This window comes from Argiope bruennichi, chromosome X2 (genome assembly GCF_947563725.1).
Source record: "Argiope bruennichi chromosome X2, qqArgBrue1.1, whole genome shotgun sequence".
Lineage (NCBI taxonomy): Eukaryota > Metazoa > Arthropoda > Arachnida > Araneae > Araneidae > Argiope > Argiope bruennichi.
In genome coordinates, this window is record NC_079163.1 from 57,499,978 (window position 1) to 57,526,202 (window position 26,225).

A 26,225-nucleotide genomic window follows, 5' to 3' on the forward strand; every position below is an offset into this window, starting at 1 on the left:
GCTTCAAATTAGTCAAACTCCGCTCTTTTCATTATTTTGCAATATTTGCTCACAAAATTATGATTTGTTTTATTAGATCTGTAAATATATGTAGATATAAACTAGCATTGAATGTTCACAAAATAAATAAAAAGAAGGAAAGGTATCTTAACTATTGGGATAAGAAATAAAAGGTTTTTTTTTTTTTTTTTTTTTTTTTTTTTTTTTTTTTTACATTCATTCGAATGCCATAGACGTAATAATGACGAATGAAAATTCAAGTTGAGTTGAATTTTGAAACAGTTATTTTCTTTCATTTTTAACATCAAGATCTTTACTTTTTATCCTTTATAATAACTCTGATAGTGAATTTGGAAAAACATATATAATAATAATTAACGATTAGTAGAAAAAAAATCATATTTTTTAGTTCACAAATAAATGTGCTTTTTATGAAATTTATTTTATATTCTGGATGAAAGTTGGCTGAGAACCAGATACTATCGAAAATTGTTTCCAACTAGACCCCACACCTAAAAAAGCCGGCCCTGAGTATAACAGAATAAATTGGATGTCCATCTTTTTAAGCCAATTCTTGAATTTAGAATAAAAGTTTTATTATTACGTCCATCAATCAATTAATTATTTATCTTTAAAATGTCCATATTTTCATTAAAATGGGAATTTAAAAGCTAATGAAAAAACAAAACCTTATTAAAATAACAATAAAATTCCGATTAAAAATCTATCAAGATATAAACATATCAACAGTGCACAAGGCAATAATACCTTATAAGACAAAAATAATGCATTTTAACATTCATAAACAATAAAATATATGAATATGAAAAAATTAAATTTCGTGCTTGCGATCTTAGGCATAAAACAAATATTTCTCTGCTCTGAGCCTTTTTGTTTTCACATCACAAGAAATGTTTTCTTTAAAATGAATAAGAAATTTCGACGGAATAGCTTCTTAACACTTTTTGTCAATATAAATTTCGCCACACTTTGTAGTTTTAAAAATAATGTACACATACAGATTTTTTTGTAACATTTTTAATCAATAATTGGCACAAGTAAATCTGAAAAACAATTACACTGAGGAATAATAAGACTTTGTTATTAAAAATCGCGTTGTAAAACTTATTTTCATTTACACCGAAAACTGGGTTCACTGGTTTAATTTTTTTAAAGCCATTCTAAGTTAATAACATGGACAAAAATCAAGTTCATGAGAGAGAAAACTTATTTTTAGGGGTGTATTGAGAAAACAATTTATACCTACATTAAAATGTATTAACTAATAAAAAACAATTTTAACAAAAAAATAAATAAATAAATAAAGTGAATATTTAGTTTTATACAAAAATAAATTAAAGATGAAACAAACCATTTAAATGAAAAATATACAAATAATAAAACATGTCTCCAAAAAACAGTGTAATAAAAATGATTACACTTTTACATTATTAATCCGTTCATTATGTAATTTAGCATATGTGTAAAGAGTATTTTACAACTGAGTTGGACAGAAGCGTATGAAATGAGTAAAATTTTATGAAACTATGCTGTTTGACAAAATGATCAACAACAGATGATTCCATAATAAGTGGACAGAGCCGGATTATTAAATAGGCAACTGCTCAATGGCCCAACAACTTCAGAGTGCCCCCGAAGCTTCGTTACTTTTTATGGTATTTTCAAAATAATTTTGTATTTTACTGAGGTCATACCCTTGAACTTATTCAAATTAAAATGTCGGTTGAATTTTGGAATATTATTCTATTAAATTTTTAATTAATTGCCTTCTGTAAATTTTAAATTATGTAATTTTAGAATTAAAAAAATAGGATCCTATAATTAGATAAAATTTTGACAATGTTAAAAATTAATTATTTTTATTTCATATAAAATTACTTTTAAATCTTGCATTTTTTATACCTGAAATATTAAAATCAAATCTCTAAAAAATGATCTACAATTTAATGCTTTACTATTTGAGTTTGTAAAAATTTGCTACTTAAAACTGCTGAAACAGAAATTAAATTAAAATCAATAAAAATATATCTAGCTTTGGAAATTGGGGAATGGGAAGTCCGGCACTGTAAGTGAATTAAACAAAAATTTCCCTAACAAGCAGGAAGAAAAACCGAGTCACTACATTTAAAAAGGAATGTTCAAATTAAATGTTTTCACAGTAGTGCAAGTAATAGCAAAAACACAGTCCCAAGTGAACAGGAAACTGACACATCAATAAAATACATATGTAACAATTGATGAAATTGTATAATAATGGGTGTCCCGGAATTAACGCAAGATTTGAATTTGCCACCAATCGTACAGTAAAGTGTTGTCAACCCTATTAAAAAATTACTATTTCAAGGCTGATAGTTTAGGGTTAGTAAAATGGAGCGTTACACGATAGAACAACGTGCTTTCACTGTTGAACAATATTTTAAAAATAATGAAAATATGGTGGCCACAGTTTGAAAATTTGTGAATTGGCCCCCTAGATCGTGTGATTTTACAACATTGGATTTCTTTTTATGGGGTTATTCGTAGTCAAAGGTCTACGCCAACAAGCAAGCATTTAAGCAGGAGATGCAATGCTGCATCAATGAAATTCAGCCACATTTCTGCAAAATGGTCATAGAAAATTTCGACAAAAGATGTATGTGCCAGCAAAGCAATGGAGACGAGACCATTTTTCCTATGTGTTATTCCATACATAACCCTATCCTGTGCACTTTACGATTCAATAAAAAAAAAAAAAAAAATTAAAGAGAAAAAAAAACTGTGTTTTTTTATTTAATTTAAAACTTGCGTAACACATTGTCCTATCGTGTAATACTCCATTTTTACAAACCCTAAACTATCAGCTGTCAATTTTTTTTTTAATACGGTTGCCAACACTTTACTGCACAAATGTTGGCAATTTCAAATCTTGAGTTAATTTTGAGACACCCTTTATACACACACTCATCTTCAATAAAAAAATCTGTACATTTTTATATATTGGTATGCTTCAACGATGTAGAAACAGTCTCTTCTGAGCTCACAACTTCTTTCAATTCAGTAGAGACCGACCTTCTGCAACACTCTTGATCTGTAGAGCAACCTATTAATCAACCATGCAAGATTATCAGAATGAATAATAATCTGCTACATAAAATACAAATAATCATAAAAAGATTAAAATAAATATTGCTATCCATATGTAGCTTATTTTGATTTCCTCTTTCACGAAATATTCATTTAAGTAAAAAGTTATTAAATTCAAATACAATATAAGTACTAAATCATGACTTCAATTTGGAAAATCGGAAGAAGCCTTCAACAAAAACTTGCTAAATTCTTATCTCATTAAATATTGAGCTGAGACAAGACCGGATTATTAATAAGCATTGTAGGCAACGTCCTAGGTCTCCCCGCCCTCCCAAACTTCAGGGATGAGGAGACCACAACATTTTTTTGCAATCTTTTGATAGTTATTTAATTTCATGATATCATTTAATAATAAAGACCATGCAATGGAATTTATTCAAATTCAAATCAAGAATTGTTAAGGTTAACTTTGGAACATTATTCTAGTAACATTTCTATAATTACCATTTCCAAATTTTATAAAATGTTATTTCATAATTTTTAAGTTTTTTTATAATTTAAAAAATGTTTGATCCTATTATTAAATGTGTCTTTAGAGTATGTGAAGAAAAGTAGAGTCATTTTTTCCCCTGCTTTGTCCAGGATTATTTTTTAATTTCATTTGTGCATTTTTTTTATATGTGATATACTGAAATCAACTTTTTAGAAAGTGACCTGCAACTAAACGTTTTAACTAGATTTTTTCAGTTTATCAAAATTTGCTACTTAACGCTTCTTACATAAAAATTAAATGAAAATGGAGAAAAAAAAAATTTAGTTTATAAAGTTTATAGGGAAAATGGGTCCTCGTATTTTGTCTTGCCTAAGGGCTTCTAGAAGGTTTAAGCCAATCCTGGGCTGAGGAAACGTTTCTTTATATATTATTGTAAAATTAAAAATATTATTTTTTATATTTTAAGTAATATATTTATTACAAAATAAAGGATTATTTTATCCATAGCATTTTTCAATTTTTTTAAATAACCATAATTCCTATAATTAAAAAGTTCTCAGATTTTTCATCAAAATTCTAAATTAAATAATTTCCTCAAACTTGCTTTAATAATAGTAATGCTTCACTAAGAGAATACTGCAAAGAACAAACCATTTGATATTGTGGGCTGAGCTACATTTTACGGTACAACAATTATAAAAGGCAATGCGGTGCTAAAGATACGACTTTAATAATCTATAAGTAAAATTTTAAAACACTTGTCATTGAGTTGAATGGAAAATAAAATGTATCTAAAAAAATAAGATGATCATAAAACAAGTGAAATATCCGAAGAAATTACAAAGAGCATGTCGAAACGACTTAACATTACCAGCGGGAATGTCTCCCCGAAACTTTCTCGCATACAACCCAATAAAGTTATCCTTCTATTCTGCATAAAATCGTAGAACTTAGGTATGGCATTGGCGAAAATATAATACAAAAAATATAGATCTTTGAATAATAATTTTGAATCTACTGTCGGGTATTTATTTTGGACGTTTTTTTCCCTACTGATTAAAATCAAAATTTGGCACAGAACTGATCACATACGCAATTTCACTGATTTAAGCAATTACGCTTATAAGTTGTTGGACTTGCATATATGCAGAAGTACAAAACGACATACGGTCAACCCTTTGACAGATTTGGTTCAAAAGTTGACAAGGATCTATATTTTAGATGGTAAACTTATGTACAAAATTTTATTCATCTAGCCCTGGAATGATTATTTTTTTATTTAATACGATAAAAATCTATAACTTTGGGCTTAAGTCCATATACTAAATTTCATCCATCTAACTCAAAGCGTTTATGAGTTACCGTGTTCACAGATAAAGAGACAGGCATAATGCCATAAATGTGTTCTCCGAACTTAGAGAAATCTAAAACATGGTGATTCGTCGAAATCTTCAGTTTGAATTCTTTGACAATTACAATACTTTCTCTATACTTTATATGCAGGAAAGTAAAAAGCTAAGTCAATAAATAATACATTTTAGGAAAAGGATAAAAATAAATAAAATTACAAATCACTGTAAAGCCAAAACAACAAAAAACAGATTTTAACTAAAAACGCTACAGTTATATTATCAGTACAAATACAGGGTGATTCAAACTAAAGTATCTCTGTTTGGGACGCCTTGGCGAGAGAACTAGTCGACGTAATGCCTTCATATTTGGAGGATATACATTTCAGGCCATGGAAAATTGATTGGAACAATAATAATAAAAATTAGTTTAAAAAAGGGCCACTAGGTGAAATGTGAAGCTGCGATTAGTTTAAGGCAATGAATATGAAACATGACACCAACAATAAAGGTCAGAATACGAGTTATCTGTAATAGACTCCAATATTGCATAACTAACACACAAATTTCGCTAGCTATACTCTGTTTCACCCTAACTTGGCAGCATTGTAAAAGGTAGAAAATGTGACGCTCCGCGTTGGGAAAGAGTTCCCCATCAATTCCGATTTTAAAATAGTTAAAATGCTCAGAAATTTATCAAATAATATCATAAATTACAGAAATCCTTTTTCTATAAGTATGTATTTAAAATTATTCTCAAGTTAGAAGTGCTTATCTGTTAAGTATTTTGTAAATTAAGCGAACGAATAAAGCTAAAAGATTGAGATAATGAATTCCACTTTGGCTAGGACCGGTCTTCAAGGTCAAATATTTGGCGCGCTTTTCTGTTACGTCTCCGCCAACTCAGCTTCATTCAGTTCGCAACCATTATAATCTTTCGTACTTTTTTTATTCTCGCTTTTTTACCAGCTGATATTTTTGATACTATTAATCACATTAGTAGTTATTAGTTTTGATTGTTGAATATTTATTCGGTTCGTTATTTTTATTCACTTCTAAAATCTCTGAAAAAGAGAAAGTGTTATCACCGACTGCGCTGCGTACACCTTCAAGATGAGTGAAACCAACAAAAAGTGCAGCATGCAGAAACATATTAAACGTTTATTCTCGACTCCGAGGAAACCCTCAAGATTCTATCAATCAAATTGTCGATAAAGTTTCGAACCCCTGGAAAGAAATGACCAGGCTCAGTAGGTAAACATTCAGGTCTTGTAAAATATGATGATTTTACATTATCCTATATTTGACGAAAAATCCATGCATATTTTCGTAGAAATGAGATCCCAAAATTAGATAAAGTTTTAAAAGATGTGAACGATGATACAGATATCTTTTCGAAAAACATTAGCCGAACTACGCTTTACCGAATATTGAAAGATTTAGGGTTTTCTTTTGAGAAACGATGAAACGAAATGAAATAACATTAATGATTTATTAAAATAATGCATCAATAATACTGAAAAAATAATGAAAATAAGGAAACAATTAAATCTCTGATAAAGTGATAATATAATAAAGTAAATAAATATTTACTATTTGGCGAAAAATTTGCGAGATAAAGTTTCGCCAGCGATCTGCATTTCTAGTAACTTTGTACTTTAAAGTAACCCAGTTCCCCTGACAACGACTGTGATTCGACATGCCTAGAATATACACTACTGTCAAGTTAGGGTGAAACAGAGTATAGATGAAAATTCGAATGTCTGACGTTGCGAGCTGACAGGAGAAAAAAAAAAAAAATATTGCATCACAGGTGAACAGAAGTTCGTTCATAATAGATAAAAAGCTGGGCGTACAGGTTCCGAACATTCTTAGGCGACGACGATGGTGCTCTCTTTGCCGGACGTACGTTGTTACGAAAGTCATTTTATTAAAACAGCAATAACGCTGCCAAAGCGCTTCGCTAGCAACCGAGGGCAGAAATCGTTGCGTACGAGTCCAATAACACTTTGCGCTCTGCGGCGGATGATCAAACGTTTCGAGGAAACAGACAACTTTATTGTTAATACAGGCCGTGGACGTACAACACGGATACCACAGTGATTAACGACATCGCAACCTCTATCGCTGTGCAAGCCATTTCGAACTCAGGGGACATCTAGTGCTCGAGCAGTATCAAGGCACATGGAGTTACCATACACTACAGTTTGGAGGTGCATGTGGATAGCACTCGAAACACTGATTTGTTTAAGATCCATCGCTAGTAAGAGTTAAAATCTGCCGAAAACGATGTGCGTGAAACGTTCGCTTTAACTTCGCAACCTCTGTCGTTTAGCAACAATGCTGAGGAGGTACAGAGCCAATTAAGACAAATTTCGTATAGTGGATGATCAGAACCAATCTTTAAAAAATTAATATAAAATCAGGCAATAAAAATCAAACGCAACCGATTTCTAAACTGAACAGATTTTTCAATCTTTTAAATTATCTTTTTCTAGAATACGCACTTCTCAATATAAAGCACTCAGATTACTTAAAAGCATTTATTGAAACCTCGAAATGTTACACATGTAACAATTTTATTCTACCCCATGCAATTCATATTAAATCTTCTCACAACTTCATTCTAAGGACATGAAAAAAAAAATTTAAAAATACATTACAGTAAAAACATTTCAACATATAGGAATGATAGAAAAAAGAAAATTACAAAATATTCTTACTACATGAAACTTTATTTGAAGATGAGCATGTTGATGAGTGACTGTGACTAGATAAATTAACTTTCGAACTTGAATGCACTTCAGCATTTTGCACGTAACTAGATGCAGATTTACCATGAGTTTCGCTACTCATAAGTGAAGAAAACTGAGGGCAGCTGTTGGAATTTAGTTTTGCATTTGACTGAAGGGTAACATCTGGGCCGCCACCATAAATGCTGTGTAAATATCGGTACATTTCCTCAGATACGCTGCAGTAATCAGAAGCTAAAAGAAAGAAAAAAAAAATTAAATAAACGAAAAATTTCTGAATTGGCAAATAAGCAAGGAGAAAAATTCTCACCATGTTTTAATACGGGTTGATTATTTTTCAAATAACATATGGTACTATTATCAATGGGCCCTGGCAGTTCTACAAATAAAAAGGAAAACATGAGATGAGAATTTAGCATCAATGATTATATTAAAATTAATAGGAGCTAATATATGTTTAAAAATAATCACAGAATGTATAAGAATTATATAAGCAATCACACTGAAGTTGAATACCTTTTCGAAAGCATAATTTATTATATAGCAAACAAATCAATTTCTCTTGCTTTCAATTCAAACTGGTTCTGAACCCATCTCCTTTTTTATTTGGAATTTCAAATGTAAGAGTTATCATTTCGATTTTAATAAATTAAAGCATAACATATTCTATCTATTTTAACTCTTTATATATCAACGGTATTTAAAAAAAAATAAAGCTTAAATCATGTTGATATCTTCATAATATAACGTAGATATCAGTTAAAGGCAGAAATTAAAATTTTTTAGTTTAAAGCTTTTTCCTCTTTTCTCGGCTTATTCGGCACCAAAACTCATCTAGAAGTAAAAATAAAATTGAAAAACTGATCGAAATAATTCAGTAAATAAAAGAAAAAATTCAAATTTTATACCACTGCTTTTAAAAGCTATATAATTTACAGTGATCTAACAGATTTAGGCATAAAATCACTAAAATGTTCACATAATAATAAGACATATATATCCGAGAACTGCAGCACCTCCAGCTTTTTCCAATTTATAAATTTTTTTAATATTTAAATTTATCAACAAATGAATACTGGTTTGTGAAATGAATACTTGTTTTTCTTTTAGTCTTTTACGAAAACTACTGTAGAAAAGGATTCCCTTACTTACAACCTTGTGAAGAATATGTTATGAAAATATATATAAAAAAGAAGCTCTTATCAACCAGTTCTGATATCTTCCCACTGCATATGTGCAAAAAAAGAATTGTTTTATTTCTAGTATGTCTTTCAGCCCAGTCCCATGGTCATCAAGAACATGGCTTTAAATGCTTTTCCACAGAGACACCCCAAAACAAATAAGAAAATAAAGGCAAATTAATAATAATAAAAAAAAAATGAATTTAAAAGTTTTTTGACTATAGATAAAGAAATTTTTTTCTAATCCATTTCTTTTTTTTTTTCCAGTTGAAAATTTTTATTTACAAATGTTGAAAAAGCACATAAAAGTCATTTTCAAAATTTAGGCTGCCGAAATACTATTCCATACGATCCTATTTGGAATCACGATGCAAAATATAGGCCTCAGAATAAAATGTGGGCTTCAAGGAACACAGGGCCTAGTCAAGAAATCTTTCAGTTAAAAATCTTTTACAAAATCTAAATTAGAACTAAAGAAGATTTAAAAAAAAAAAAAAAAAAATTATTATTTTATTTATGTTAAAAATTAATCTATTTAAATTTAAAACAAAGCTCTTACTTTTCTTCTAACTCATAAACATGATTTAATTTCATTCTAAAAGGCTATGAAAGTATATAGGTAAAGATTATAACAAAATTGAAATGCAAGAAAAATGTGTGTTCACTTGCAAAGAAATTTTTCTTCAATTGAAGATAAGAGAAATTTTATATGACGCATACTCCGGTTGACTAGTCAACTGTTATAAAATGCGTAGTTTATTATTATAATGCAAATTTTGAACTTTTGGTAAGTTTTTGAAACTACTTCACTGTAAATCTTTTCCCTATCAAATGTAGATACAATCGAGTTCGACAAAGGTCAAGTGAGGTCTTGGTTAACAGCAAATTAATAGAAACATGGAACAGACAAATGCGATTTTTTTTCTTCATCTTTTCAGAATTTTATTGATGTGATCTTAACATCGAATTTGCAGGCTGTCAAGAAAGGTATCACCATCAAGTATATGACATTTTGAATAAGATGAAAATATATATCGAAATTCCCCAAATTCATATTCGGATCTCTTTATACAACGAAACATGATATTCTGCATTTACAGTACTGAAATGTTTTTATCATTCTTTAATCAATCTTTTACAAGAAATTACTTAACATAACAAAGAAAAATAAACGTTGTTGTTTTACGAAAATAGCGTTTTACACGAGCATGTGAAACAGTTTTGTCAATGCACTAGCATACACATAGACAGATGAAATTTAGTGCATGGCCTTTTAGATAAAATTTATTAAACGTAAATCAATCTGTATGTCTGTAAGCGCGTAAATGAATATAGCCCATAAAGACAGAGAGCTATTTGTATGAAATTCGATATGTAGCTCTATTACACTACATCTGTTTCAAATTTTGTCAAAGAACTGACTGCATGCCAATTTATTGATTATTTTTTATGTGAATATGATAAGCAAGATGAATGATAATTTTTACTTCAAAATTATAATTCTTTACCATATCCATCCATTAGGCAGAATGTGAACATGATGACACAATAAATGAAATTTGATACCAAAACGGCAAATGAATTGGCCCAAAATGCATACTCAGTTCTCTTGATTATACAAGGCCAAACATAAGATTGTATAAGCATTCGAGAAACTTGAATGTTAAGACAGATAATGTATTTTAGCCATTAAGAAATCCAGCACAGATGGATATTGAATTACGAGCCGCCACCAACATTGTCATAGGATTCGCCTCCTATGACAGTGAATATCTTAACACAGAATGAAAGTAACACGACTTTAATGTCTGTAATAATTCGATGCTTAAAAATACTTTATTGAAGAAATTATAATCATGGAGTTATGCATAAGAAATTTAATAAGAACTAAACTGCAGCTTAAAAAATCTTTTTTTGAAGGAAACTCTGTACATTAATTAGCGAATTTCTGATAAATGAAATCTCCATTTCCAATTTCTCATTTCTAATACAAAGTTAAATGTCTCTATTCCCAATTAATGCAGAGATTTATATAACACGCAATCTAATAGAGTAAAAATATGATATTTTAAAGAATACCTTCAAACATACTTTATTAATTAAATTTTTATTTGATCATTTACTATCACTACGGCTCAAATAGGTATTCCTCATATAAAGCTACAATAACTTTTTTACAATACTCCCAAATAGTAGAATAAGTACAGAAAAGTATTCTTACCTCCTCCTTTGCAAACGAAATTCTCCCAAACCTTAAACCAATTCATACTTATTGCATAAATAACAGATGGATTTTCTAAGCGTTGGAATGCAGCATTCATCTGAAATTTAAATCACAAGACATTTTTTTTAAGAGAGGAAATTCAATCCTGTATTGAAATAACAGCAACAAGAAAATGAACAAAGGAAAAAAAATATCAAGGAGATTTATCAAGTATGTTTAGCTAATATATAAAAATCTTCTATCACTTTATATGAAAATAGACTCTCGATTAGTCAGAATGAATCCGGATAAACCATTATATGCAGGAAATTGAAAGAGCTGATAGTATTTTTTTAAAAAAATTAACGTTTTATTATTGTTTGAAATAATAAACTTGTGTACTTTGTCCTTTCTATAGTCTTTTGCTGAATTGTGTAGTATAGAATTAATTTTTCCACATAGTTCTTGGTTTTTTAAGTAATCAAGAAGTAGACATAACACAGGCATGGAACAAAAAAAGCTGAATTTCGTAAATAAGGAATCATGCTAAATATTAATATCGAAAAGTAAAAAAAGTTTGCTTAAATTGAAGAACAAAATAAATGGATTTGTACAAAAAGTGCTTGGGATATTAATGATACTGGAGGATTATTATTTAAAAGAAAATTAATAAATGAAAAATGAATTATTTAGTTAAAAGGTTTTTAAAAATAAAAACTACAGGAAAAACTATGGAAGAAAAAAAACAAAGCCAAGAGATACATGTCGTTAAAAAAATACGTTAATGCAAAAACCTTTTTATTAATAAATTATTTTTAATTTCTTTATCTTTTATTTTTTGAAGTAACAGTTTAAGCTTTCTTTTATGCTTCAGTCCACTATTTCCCTCCATTTCCAAAACTTTTTTTATTACTCTCGTTCTCTGAGCCTTATTTCACCCCCCCCCCTCTATTTTCTCACTATCTTCATTCTGGTAGCATCAACTAAATAGTCTTAAATTTTTGCTCAAGCGATATAATACTATAATTAGAAATAATATTATAACGATAGCTCAAAGATCAGTTTATTTAGCAAGGCAAGGCACCTATGACCCCTATGACTATAGGAATAACCACAAGTTGGTCAACATTGATCCCCATGAGTATCAATGGGCTACATTATGCGGGCAAATTTCAAGAAAATGAAATATGTATAGCTTTGCAATTTAAATACTTCTTTTTAAAGTTATACTCATCATTGATGTAACGAAACTTTGCACAAAAGATGCAAGTTAAATCACAAGACCTTATATTTTAGATTGTTCAAAATTTAAAACGACGCAAAGAGTTTGAAATATATGCTTAAAATACATATTTCAATCTTTTTGCATTGCTTAACAAAGATGCACGTATACCTTAACTCAAGTTTCTCTAATACTATATTAGAACCGAATTTAAGAATTAGATGTTTTGTACCAAGAATTGCCAAGTTTTCCTTATTATGAGTCAATTGTTGATCTTGAAACTTTTTAGGTATTTCTCTAAAGGAGCATTAAGTAGTTCTCCACACAAAATAATTCCTCAGAATGAATTTAATTGGGGCCTTTTTCTAGCTATGATGACACCATCCATCACTGGATTCAAATGAAAACACTATGCCTTCTTGTGTTGATGCTATCCAGACCATATGGACTAGTTACTACCAGAGACATCTTGAATATGAAGACTCACAAAGTTATCTAGTGATGTGATCCTATGCACATTAAACACTTAATTGCAAATTCACCAGCCGATTGTTACATTGGGAACTATAATACTTCACCTACTAATATAGAAGAGGGATTGAAGATAGAACCTAGTATTCCCTTTCCCAGTTTGCAAAACACGTTAATATATGAGGACGGTTCCAAGAGAAACTGGAAGTAAAAATAGCAATAACAACTTTTAAATGAGGATCTTTTCTAACTAAAAAAAGAAACTAAAGAAAACATTTTGTCATGGGATTCCAAGACCATGAAGCCTGACGTAATAAATTACATCTCTGGATATATAATTTTAAGGAAAAGAACTATTTAAAATGTTGATTATTGACAAATGTAAAATTTAATGACTTTTCTCACCTCAGCCCCATCCTTTGGACAGTTCCAACAAATTTCTGTTTTTTATGAAACCTCATGATCTCTCCCCCAGATACATCATCGGTTGTCACCTACTCCCTTTCCATCATTTTTGAGAGAAATAAAAATATTACTTCAGTGTATATATACGGTGGAGAAATCCTAGACAGAATCTTCCAGTTACAAATTGCTGCACCAATTCTGCGAACTTTTATTTAACACGAAAGTTTATGTTTTTTTGATACATCAGCAGTGCTCGCCTGTTCCCCCTTTTATTCTCAAGAGAACGTTCTTTCATAATGCATTGCATATAGGAAACATTTTTATCATACTTAAAATTAATTTGTTGGAGAGAATATAGATATCAAGTTATGAAAAAAATTAATTGAAATAAAAGGAATTTAATATTCCCAGTAAACCAGACGGCTGCTAAAGGTGGCTAGTTATTAAATGTGAAAATGTAAAAGTAAACCGCCCCCTTAATATAAGAAACTAAATATAATTCTAATCCTAAAAAACGTAAATTATTGTTCAAACATAAGGATTATACAATATAGAAATTATAATACCAACTAAGTACAGCATTCAAATTTCAAAATTATATTGAGTTTGTCTCCATGTATAAACTTACAGCAGTAAACTCTTCTCGCTCCGTTTTTCTCTTTTCACTAATATTATTCTGTTCCGACTGACATATTGGACATATATATAAATGAGTACAAGGTGGGCCACCACTAAACCTAAAAAAAAAAAAAAAAAAAAAAAAAAAATCAAAAATCTTTTAAGATTTTTAGAGAACAGCAATTTTTCCAAGAAATATTACATGTAAAAATTCAAAACAATTAATTAATCACATCAGTGTAATATATAGTTAATCAATGTTTTAAATCCCCATGATACTGTTGTAATTTTCTACTTTTTTTAAATCGAAATATTTGTACTGAAATAACTCTTCAAAGTCACTCAAAAATAATCTTCCTACTACAATGGACTCAGGAGTGCGTTCTAGTGTGCTAAATGAAACAAAATTACGGTAACAGTGATTTCAGGTCATATACTTGACATGTTAAATAATTTTTAGTACCCAAATTTGCAAAAAATGATGTTGGAAACCAATTATAAATGGAACAAATAAAATACTATTCATTCATGGGATCAAAAGATGACAGGTTGTGCATTAACATTATTTAGTTATCTGATCATCATGACTACACAATACGAAAAAGCTTTACTAGCGAAAGTAGTTTACTAAAACAAAAGAACACTAATACTCTAAAAGAGTTCTGCTAAAGGAAACACAAACAGATATAATGTCTTCGCCTGATCTATGCAATATAATGAAATAAAATACAAAATATGGAGAAATAGGTCAACTTGGTATTTCGTCAGGTAATGGAAGAAGTTGTCACACTGCATTGGTAAAAGCCAACTGTCATTTGCCACATTATAATGTGAGTGTACTAGCTATATCTCATAGCTAGTATACTCACACTAGCTATATCTCATACTGCAAACGTGCCCATTATAAATTGGAATAATCATGCATTGGATTTTGTAGTTTTATTCTTACAAGATCAAGTGTATTTAACAACAGCTAGAGGAAGATTCAAGAGATTAATAAATCTTTAGTGCTTGAGCTCCTTGATCAAATGGCAGTTGATGTCACATGACTATGGGGCATTCTATGGGTTATTAAAGCTTACTTTTGCATCAGTGACCAAGTTAACATCTACAGTCGAAGTTGCAAAAAGAAAATCCCGAAGTCATCAAAAAATAAAATCTTGCAACCTAAAAAGGTAACAATATAGTGGAGATTTTGCAGCTTGTTCATCCTATGGCTGCTACTTTGTTTTCTGTCCCTCCTTTTTTAACTGGAATTTGAACTTATTCTGCTATTGAACAATAGCATCAAGCTAAAAGTAGTGATATTATTTAAGCCTGCAGCTTCCGTTTAGAACATTCATGCAAGATAGCACATCTCAGCATACTGATTTCTTGTATAATTTTTGGGACATCATTTTAGATTCACTAGTGATTAACTGCACTGTACAACAAATCTTGGTCTCCTCACTTGCCAGACATAATCTATATAACTTCCAGTTTCAGAATCTTATAAAGGGTAAAGTCTACTGCTCATGATCTGCACTTGTAAAAGATCTGAAGGAAAAGACTCATCACCATGTTTTGAATATTCAAACAGGAACAGCATTTTGTAGTGGAAAGTATTGTTTTGCATCAGGAACACATATGAACTTTTAAATGTGCTATAGTGTCCCCTACTCATGAATTTTTGTAGTTTTTTCAACATAATAAATGATATGTGCATCATTTTAAATTATCAATAGTATCCATTTGCTGCATTTCTATTATATTACAGATTAACTATTAAAATTTCAGAAAGATTTATGTTGACTTAAAAAATATAAGGGATTTTCTCAAATAATTTTTATAGGAATATTATTTTAATATATTTGTCTAGTTAAGGCTCCCACAGCAAAAAGGAGCAAAACCCCCGTAAAGATTATAAAAGGCAGAATAAAAAACATTAAACAGCAAAGAATTGTTATGATAATTGATCCGCATGATTTCAAAAAATAAAATTTTATATTATTTCTTGTTACTTAACTGTTGTATTAGAACTATAATAGTCTATTTAAAACAAAATTATTCTTATTCCACTTAGTTAACCGCCAAATGGATGAAATTCCATGCATATAACAGGTTATTTTAAAAATAAAATTACTCACGTGTCATAAAGATACTCCCACACAGCTTGAGGCAATACTGTACATAATTCATCAGCATATGCAGCTTTTTGGGGAGGAACTCCTAGAGGTAATTTAAAAATATTGAATTAACAGGAATTTTTTTTCCAAAAATGAATAAACATTTGAAAAAATAGCTGATATTATTTTAAAATTGACAATTGCCTGATAAGAGTTCTGTAGAAATTCTTACATATTTTTTTAAATCTGAATGCAGTCAGAACATAGATGTAAATGCAAACATTTGAATGCTGCACTTGTGCTCCAAGAAATAATTTGCCGACGTAAACTAACAGAAAACTCCTATAATATCGCCAATAAAGTCAAATAATGATGAGGACAAAGCATTGCAATTATTTGTACACTCTAACAGCATGAGTAATGTAGTTTTTATGATGGTCTTTCTCTTCTATAAGATACACAATGTATTGCAAGGTTAAATTGACACAGCACATATGACATATCGTTTGTCAGCGTTTGATGCTGCTTAACATTAATTTTTTTTTTTTCAAATGCGAGACAATAGTAGTATTGTTTTATTAATAGATTATTACATTTCTCACTTTAATCTTTGGATGGCTTCCACCAACTAGGCACTAAGGTGCTTGATTATGTACAGTCCATCAAAAAGATATCTGAAGACTTCTTAGTGCTCGTAATCTATACAAGTTAAATTCAAGGATCATATGTCATTTAACTTGGAACTATGTATTTTTCACACACACACACACAAGCACTTTCTATATAACTTTGCTCTACGAAAGATTAAAATTCATTTTTTTTTTTGTTAGGAGTGATGAAACAGAATTAAATAAGAATAAAAAAATGCAAAGGTGGATTTCAGACCAGGTAGCTGCCTAGGAACCACCAGATTGAAAGAGGGGGGGCACAAGCAGGGGGATTCAAAAAATTTTATTTCCTTATTGACAAATTAATTATTTTGTAAAAAAATATAGATTCTAACAACAAAATATTGCGATCATATCAAAACTTCATTAAGTATTATTGGTCCGACTCACTGCTTTCAATTAATTATTAAGATTATTTATTAACCCTGAACCTTTGATTCAATAATATTGAATACAAACATGGACGCCGGGCAGTCTAGTGTCAAAATAAATAAACAGAAACAAATACAACTTCACACACACAAAAAAAGATAACCTTAAAAAAATCATTACTATGTTACAAATGCGTTGAAATGTGAAATTCAGGTTATTAAAAGAGGGGCCCCCTAATATACACTGCCGCATAATACCAAAATTAAATAAATAACAGTATTCTCATGACATGCGGTTTAAAATAATTGACAATTCTGAACATGTTAAGCAATTAATATTAATAAAATAAGCTTAAATTAAAGAATTCTTCGAGCATCTAAACAAATAAAAGATAGATGTTTATTTTATGAAGTATTCCTTTACATTTGAAACACAAAGCATAACGCTGTTGATTTGCATGGTCAATCTTCCACCAAACAATATCATTTTGAAATTTCTTTTTATACTTAATCTCTATTTTTACATTAAAATTTTTTAAATAAGAACCATTAATTTTCCTAAATCTTTTTATGTAAATATTTTAAGTTTTTATTTCATTATTTAAAAAAAAACATTTTGTCAAAGTCTAATCACACTGCATTATCCATACACAAGGAATTGTTTTTGTATTTTATTCAATATTTTTTAAGTTGGGTATGAAAGAGTCAAGGAAAAATATGTGCCTTTCAAAAGGAGTGAAAGAAGGTCACACTATTAAAAGACCATAATGCTAAATACAAACTTATTGAATTCAAATCATATTATTTCACTAGCATTCAAAAATGAGACTTTAATTAGCATGCCAAAGAGAAAACTTGAAGAAAGTGATATATATAAACAATAATGAAAAGTAAAATTTTACCTCCATGAATGCACAGAAAATCTGTATTAGTAATAGGCCCAGGCTCAGCAAAATTATTGAATTTATTGATCCACTGTTTGGAAATGTGAAACTTGAGCAGACCATGCTGAAAAATAAATTAAAATTCTATAATAAAGCTACGAGAGAAAATTTCCTAAGAAAAATAGCTACTATGAAATAAACTTTTATTTATTTTTATATGCAATATAGTTTTTAAGATCAAACAGATCTATTTTCTTTTATAGTAGAAAATTCTCTATTGACAGAACTCCTCAGTATCTTTGTTTCTAGATTGTGAAACAAAAAAGTCCAATTTGAATTCAAAAAGAAGTATTGTAAGACCTGGAAAATCTGCATTTTTTAAGTAAATCATCACTACTAAGCAACGTCTTAGTTAAATTGAAGCATTACTTCTTATTACAATTCTTGACAAGTATAATTACTCACTTAAGCTAGTAGTTATAGAAATATGGCTGTTCAGTGATGATTGCCAATGACACCAATGGAAATCCAACCTTTCTTCAGGATATCAGAACAGGGTAGATCGGTCAAAGGAGTATTTCTTTAAATCTTTAATGTTTGTATGTGCATCTTTGAGATCACTTTTTTTTTTTTTTTTTTTTGCGTTTGATGTAATGCTTGCCGGTGTAGTGGTTCTGAAGAGAGCATCCACCATGAGTTTGAGTAATGATTAATAACAATGCAGTCTATTAATTTAAGAGTAAGGAGTCCACTTATATACCTAATTTAACTATTAATTCTATAAATGCCGAGATATGAATTTATAACTTTCTTTGACATTCTGGATGATAATCATGTGGATAATCTTCGAGTTTCAGTCAAAGTTGAATTATCATTGCAAGAGGTGAGTGACTAACATTACAGCAGCAATTGTAACTGTACGATGTGATTTTTTTTAATAAAACGCCAGTGAAGCGAGTTGTAAAAATATTATCACCGCATTTAAAAATGTTTAGAGAAGAAAAAGATCACTTTAGGGCTTGCTTCAGAACAGAATTAAATATTGACGATAAAAACAGTTTGTAGCTTATTATCGAGTTTATTAAAAACTTTGAAATGCAATGGGGAATTTCGAAATACGTAGAGTAAGTAGCTGGCTAGAAACGCAAGGCTGAGAATGGATAGCAAGCAGGTCGATTAAAAAAATTGTTTTCGTAATCGCCAAATAAAAAAAAATTATAAAAAAATTCTATGAATGATAAAATATTAAGATAATAACACTTTATCAAGTATAACTGGTTTAGTTCCCAACTGTTTCATCATGTACACTTAGTTATTAGAATATTTATCAAACCAAACATCTATTTTAATAATACTGTACAACAATGTGGATGCCAGGCAGTCTGGAATCATAATAGATAAATGAAAAAAAATAAAATATATTAACCTAAAATAAAACGTTAACATGATAAAACTACGCCGAAACATGAAACTAAATTGACCATTTTATTGAAATAAGCCTCATTCCATTACTTAGGGCCATAACTAAACCACTGCTGAAATATTGAGATAGTAAACGAAATTGACGATTTAGTAATTGAGAGGGGAGGGAAAGAAAGAGCGAGACATGATCTGTTTGAAGTTGAAAAATTAAAATTGGAGTTCGAACTAACGAAGGCTCTGCTGTTTTCCGGGTTCTTGAAATACGAGACCCATTTACCTTTATGAGTTACATGTACACGGTGCATAGACATTTATAGGAATAATATGATATCATTATCGACAGGTAAGCATCTGCTTTTACATCCCAGAAGACACAGTAAACGAAATTCTCATTAAATTCCACACACATTCAGCTATATGTAAAAATTCAGAATCCCGGTCGAATGGAACACTTTCATGCAGTCATCTGGCGACAATTTTAGAGTAAAAAAACACTTCTTTATAAAATATTATAATATACAAAATTCTTTTATCATTTAAAATATTTTTAAATGAAATGAGAATGTCAATTGGACAATTAGGCTATTTTAAAAAGGAATGAATCAGACGAATTTCAAAACCACCAATAAAATTCCTTACTTCAAAATCGCCAGCATTTACTTTACTACTTATTAAATGTGAATAAAATAATAGAAATTGAAGGTAGCATTGCATGGAAACGAAAGTGGTATAATTGAAAAGGAGCAAAATTTGAATTTTAAGATGGCATAAAAAATATTTCTTGTAGAATAATTTGCTTCGAAATAATTGTAAAAAAAAAAAAAATCTGGCATAGCTGCAGGTAATTTCTAATTTATGAATACATAATTAACTTTTTCGCTGTCAAAAGTTGACAATATTCTTTTTCTTGTCTAAAATAAGTGTGCAAAGTTAGGGTTATTTCGGCGCATTTGTTTAGAAGATTCGTAACATATACACATAGCTACAATGACTTTTTTACTGAATTTTTGAAAATGACCATAGTATAAATTAAGAATTGTACTGATTTCCGATTTATCGGAAAAAACATTCGATACTTTGAAAAATATATTTTTCGACATCAGTTTAAAAAAAAATATCGATTTACCGGTATTGTGACCATGAATGATGATGGTTCAAGATGAATCGCGATGCAGTAAACCGATGCTAAAAATTAATTTTCGGCTTCGTTTCGGTTAGTGTTTATTTTTGTTGCTCTTCATTGCTTTCCACCTTTGTACATAATTTTTGTCAATATTTCTATAAATACTGCCAAATTTTTATATATAAAAACATTTCCTTCAAGCGTGCATTATGAAATCAATAGTTTTTTCTTCCCTAAACTGAAAGATACCACAACGAGATTTCTATTTAAATATAATTAAAAAATTATCTTTTATTTTCAGATATAATTACAATTTAATCAAATTTCTTATGGTTCATATATTTAAAAATTCGAAATATCTCCCAGAAATAATAGTAAAGCAGTTTTACAATAATTTTTAATATCTTCCTGAATTAAGTTTAAAAATCAATAAAAAAATTACAAATCAATCTGTTTGGAAACAGATGTTAAACATTTCTTAATTTTAAATATATTTCATAGCATTTATCCAATTAATTAATTACGATATCCGACCCAAAGAAGTTATTAAGCAAGATATTAATTATTATTATCATTAAAAATATACTTATTTAAATTTGAAATTCAGAGCAGATATGCTTAACGAAGTATTAGAACATTGCCATCATTTTCCAAGCATTTTTTTTTGTTTGTTTAATTCTATCCATACAAGTTTTTATAATTCTAAATTTCGTAACACATTTCAAAAATTAACATACATTTTAAAGTATGAAACTAAATTTCTCATCAAATCATCAAATTTGATTTAAACGGAAGTCCCTTTTTCATTTTTGTTCTAATGATTTTTAATGACTGAAAAAAAATCTTAATTTACTATAATAAATTTTTTTAACATTTTAGCATCAAAATTGACATTTTTCATCTTTATATTTTTGCTCCAGACAGACAAGGGGAAGGAGGCCACAACCCAATATATAATCATTCTTATTAAATAAACATCCTTTTAACTTCTTATTAAATGAACATTCTAAGTACAAAATTCTTTAGTTAGGAATACGAATATTATAACTTACTGTAACACAATGCCTTATTAACAATTAAATATAGCCGCGATTTGGAGAGTGACTTCCACGGGAAGTGGGAAAAAAAAAAAAAAAAAAAAAAAAAAACGTTTTGCTTAAAATTAGTATCACCGATAAATTCTGAATTTTGTGTTTAAGATATGAACAAATATAAAAAGAGCAGCACAAAATTGAAATTTTCAGTACAGCATTGTAGTTAAATTTTTAATATATATATACGTTTAATGTTATTATGTTATTTCAAACAACCTGGAATAAAAAATGCGACAGCTTTTGATGTCTTTCAGATCTTCCTGCAATAATGCACTGAAAGGAAGTGCCATCTTTTTTAATGGAAGACAGAATTGCAATGCGAAAGCTTAATCCTCAACCATAAAATCATTTCCACACATATAACAAATGATATGCACTTGCTCTAACAAGGTTTTTTTTTTTTTTTTTTTTTTGCACAGATGGAAAACTAAAACTTTATGTAAATGCCCCTTTTTATGAATGGAAATCCCTTCTCCTCCACCTTAAGGGGCACAAGAATGGACAACGGGAAAGAATCCCTCCTAAAGCGCTGACTATTAGTGGCTCTCGGAAATTCCTTCAAAGTTCGAGTGCTTAGTCAGTCTTGATAGAACTTCCGATAATTAGAGTCTTCAATAATAATCAAATTTCCGATAATGATCGAATTTTCATGACTATCAAGAATCATTCAAGCCAATATTTTACTACAGGATTTCAAGGCGATATTTTTTATATCAGTAGAAATTCTGATAGTATCCTTTTTAATCCGCATACTCTTCTGTAGTATAGTATAGCGCTATATTTCTAAAAACGTATAATTTTTCTAGTTTTGTATCTTTAGAAAATACTCTTCTAAAATTTTATACTATATTTCTTTATTAAATTGTTTTATTTTGTATTTGAGTTAAAGGTTATTTTTAATGGGCAGATATTTATTACACCGTTTATTTCAGTCTATATGATTGGAATGTATGCACTTTTTTCAAATTTTCATGCAGTAAAAATGTTTTCTTTTCCTCCCTTCTTTCAGTCATTTGTTTTTATTTTCAAACATACAGTATTGTGAACTGATTTTAAAAAATCTTACATTCAACTGACTTAAGAAAATTTCTAGTCGCATTTTTATTTTTCTGTTTTTAAGATAAAGATTATTTTAGTGATAATTTTTCAATCTATAACTGTTTGTTATATAACTCTTTTACATTTCATTCCCCCTCTACATTTTAAATTTTCATATTTTATTTTAATTTTCAATTTTTCATTTCATTTTAAATTTTATAACATGCCAAAATGTTGATAAAATAATTTGAAATAACAAACAGAAAATTAGATAGAAATAATCAGACTGAATTTTAACATTCAGAAATATAGTGATTTATTTGAGTATTGGTCATTTTTTTCATTGAGTTTATACTAACGATAATATAAAATGGCGTGTTTTTCTTTTATTTGACTATGATGTTTCATACAAGAACGAACTTTGGTAGATCTTTTCTAAAATTTTTAATGTGTCGCATCATTCTTCCATAAATAAACTTATACTCTATAATACTTGTTATTCATGTTTTACTCATATCGGAATTACTATTTTTCGTGTACCTTTGTTTTTTGAAATAATAAATTATATGCCTCTTTAATTTGGAATACTTAATTTACCTATTTTAAAATTCTAGTGCATATTTAAATGAAATCTGACAATAATACTGTTGAAAAAAGGATAAAAATTTATGTAATCCATATACAGAATTAATTTTTCAAGACATTAAATTTTTGAATTCGAGTTTTATTAAAAACTACTTAATATTATCTGTTAAAGGCATTATTATATCGTTTTCTTTCTTTCTCTTCTTTCTTTGATGAAAATGAAAGAAATAGACGTTTTATAAATCAGCAGTAATAAAGGTAAAATTTTACACATTAATACGTTACGGGGAAGGGGAGAAGCGGACTCCGGAATATGGTAAATTGTACAATTGCTTCGACATCAACACACTTTATTTAAGGGGATCTAAGACAATTATTTTCTAATTATTTTTATTGAAAAAAAACACGAACATATTTAATTATATAAAATGAAAATTAATTTTATTTGGAGGCGTTCAAATTTAGATTAGTCAATATTTTAAGAGATGCTATTTATAACAGCAATAAATGAATAACGGAATAAAGATATATCAATATATGTTGGACGATACATCTCGACGATGAAGTTCGGTCATGGCCCAGCCCCAGTAGAGATATACACAAATGCAATTTTTTAAAATTAAGAATGCCCTTTTTCTCTTATCTAACACAAATCTTTATTAATTTTCTTTTTAGAATGGTATATAAGAATTCATCAGTTGCACATTTTCTTTGCATGTTCAAACTTTTTTTTTACAAAATAAATAAACAAATAATTATTAAAAAAAATTTGAAACATCGCAATTTATAACAAAAGGAATGTTAATTTTAATTTTCATATTAACTATCGACTTAATATTTTTGAATGCAAGAAATTCTTCATGAATATTTCTGAAAAATAAATCTATAACAAAGAAGGAATGCATAATTATTTGAAATCCCACAGGATGAAATTTCTGAAAACACACAAACAAGAAACTTTGAGAAGACATATTATTCTTAGGATATATTTCATGGATTAGTTACATCATAACAAAAAAAAATTATTTAATTTAACAGCTTTTATAAAATCTATATTAACTACTGTTTTTCTATTTTGGTAAGAAAAAAATCACGTGGATAATCTTTGTTAAAACTGATAAGTTTTACAATAGTTACGTATGGGACTGCAAGGAGGCATTTTTTTTTTTATTATTATTATTATTTTGAGAACATTAAAACACTAATCGCTATCGACGATAAAATATTCCCTGCTGCCACAGCTATACCAGAAAATGATCTTTACATGGATGATGTACTATTATTCGCCTTTGATTAGTTAGAAACTGCAAAATGGTTCCAACCAGAATTACTTGACTTACTATAGCATGAAGATATGCAGTGGCGGATTTCCAGCTGAGCAGACCAGGCATATGCATAGAGCCGCTGGCCTCAGGGGGAGGGCGCAGCAGGCAGGTCGATTAAAGAAATGTTATTACCTAGTTACCAAATAAATAAATTTGTAAAAAATTAAAATTTTATGAGTAATAAAATATTAAAACAATATTAACAATTTGTGAACTAAAATGGGCCAGTATTTTATTTATTCCATTATGGTCACTTACAGGGCGTCCTGAAATATACGATGATATTCAAAAATGTATAACAGGAAAACGGTTAAAGTAAAAAAAAAAAAAAAATATCTAGCAGCAAATTTATGCGACAAGTCATGCAATTTTTTTCGCATTTTTTCTGTTTTAGTTCAAAAAGTTGTCGATAGATAGCGCTGCGACTCCCTTTCATCGTTTTCCCCGCATGTACAACATCAAAATTCGCAGCTACTGTTTCGACTTTAAAAGGGGTGTTCTGCGACTGGACGAGCAATAGACAGCTGAACAGCAGATTTTGTAGGAAGAAAGTTTTGGAGGAAAGGATTTTTCTTGTATTGGAATTCCGCCATTTTGGGGGGAGAGTATTATTGGAACAAGAAGCTTTCAGTGCAAATTCCAAATTGCTAAGGGTCCGCAGTCGAACAGAATAAAGCAATTGCACGAGATATTCAAACGAACAGGTACTGTTGCGGATGAAAAAGTAATAGTTAAAAATAATTAAATTGAAAGATTGCACTTCATTTTAAGTTTGGATAAAAAAAAAAATTCCCAAAATAACGATATAATTTCAAAATATCAGTACGTTATATAACTATCAAAAACTAATTTAAAATTGAATAATCATTTGAATTTATATTTCTTACGTCCATAAATATAAGTTATATTTCTATATTATAATTAGTAATACATTCAACATATTTTTTTTAGACTGGGAATAAATTGTTAATGACCCCCCACCCGGTACCACCACTATTTTTAGATCTAGTCCGTCAGTCATCAGTCTTTCTTTCAGTCATCGTCTGAAAGAAAACAAAACACTAGGTATTTCTTGGAATTCTAAAATGGTCTCTTATTACTTCAAAGTAATGAAGAATGAACTTAATAAGACAAAACTATCAATATTAACAAGCAGGGCTGGCCCTGGAAATCTCTTCCCAAATAAAAACTAAATCAAAGTGCCACTTATTAATATCTTTCAAGTAAACGTCAAGGCATGTCTAGCCGGATTATCTTTAAATATTCTATACACTGTTCTTAGAGTAACATCTACTTTCCATTCAGTAGATTTATGTTCATATTGAAAAGCTCAAAGGATTATGGCAGTCTATATGCACCTAGATATAAAATTTTAGTCATTTTCACGGGGAAGTTCTTTGACACGTTTTACATTTGGTCCATCTATACAAATTTATGAATGCAACTGTATGTCCTAACTATATAACTTCTTCACGAAACGATAAAACTTTAAGATTCTTAAACATAAAGCAGTGGTATGATTTTAAAATATTGAATTCCAATATCTTACAATAAGATCCATTTGGTATTTTTGTGAAATGAGGTTTAAAGCTTTTTCATAGCGTATTACAACCTTTTTATCGTTTAAAGATTTCTTAAGAGACAATTGAAAACGGAGCTAATCTGTAATAAATAATGCATGATATTTTTGTACGACTTAAAGTATATTTTATTTTTTTAGTTATTTCATTGTCATTGAATATATATGAAAATATTTCCGATATATGAGTGAATGCATTTAAGGATGAATGTGACACAGCCAAGTTTCAATGCCCATAAAAGTTCAGCC

General features: G+C 29.1%; 1 protein-coding gene across 1 annotated transcript in view; it reads right to left on the bottom strand.

The window, feature by feature from the left end:
* Positions 1-231: 231 nt before the first annotated feature.
* Positions 232-26,225, bottom strand: part of LOC129959990 (ubiquitin carboxyl-terminal hydrolase 33-like) — a 93,180-nt gene continuing 67,186 nt past the window's right edge. The window contains exons 15-21 of the mRNA XM_056072954.1: positions 17,829-17,934; positions 15,909-15,990; positions 13,793-13,901; positions 11,085-11,184; positions 7,993-8,061; positions 7,653-7,916; positions 232-3,100 (exon numbers count right to left, since the gene is read on the bottom strand). Coding sequence (XP_055928929.1) covers positions 2,991-3,100; positions 7,653-7,916; positions 7,993-8,061; positions 11,085-11,184; positions 13,793-13,901; positions 15,909-15,990; positions 17,829-17,934 — 840 coding nt within the window. The 3' untranslated portion in view covers positions 232-2,990. The remainder of the gene's footprint in view (positions 3,101-7,652; positions 7,917-7,992; positions 8,062-11,084; positions 11,185-13,792; positions 13,902-15,908; positions 15,991-17,828; positions 17,935-26,225) is intronic.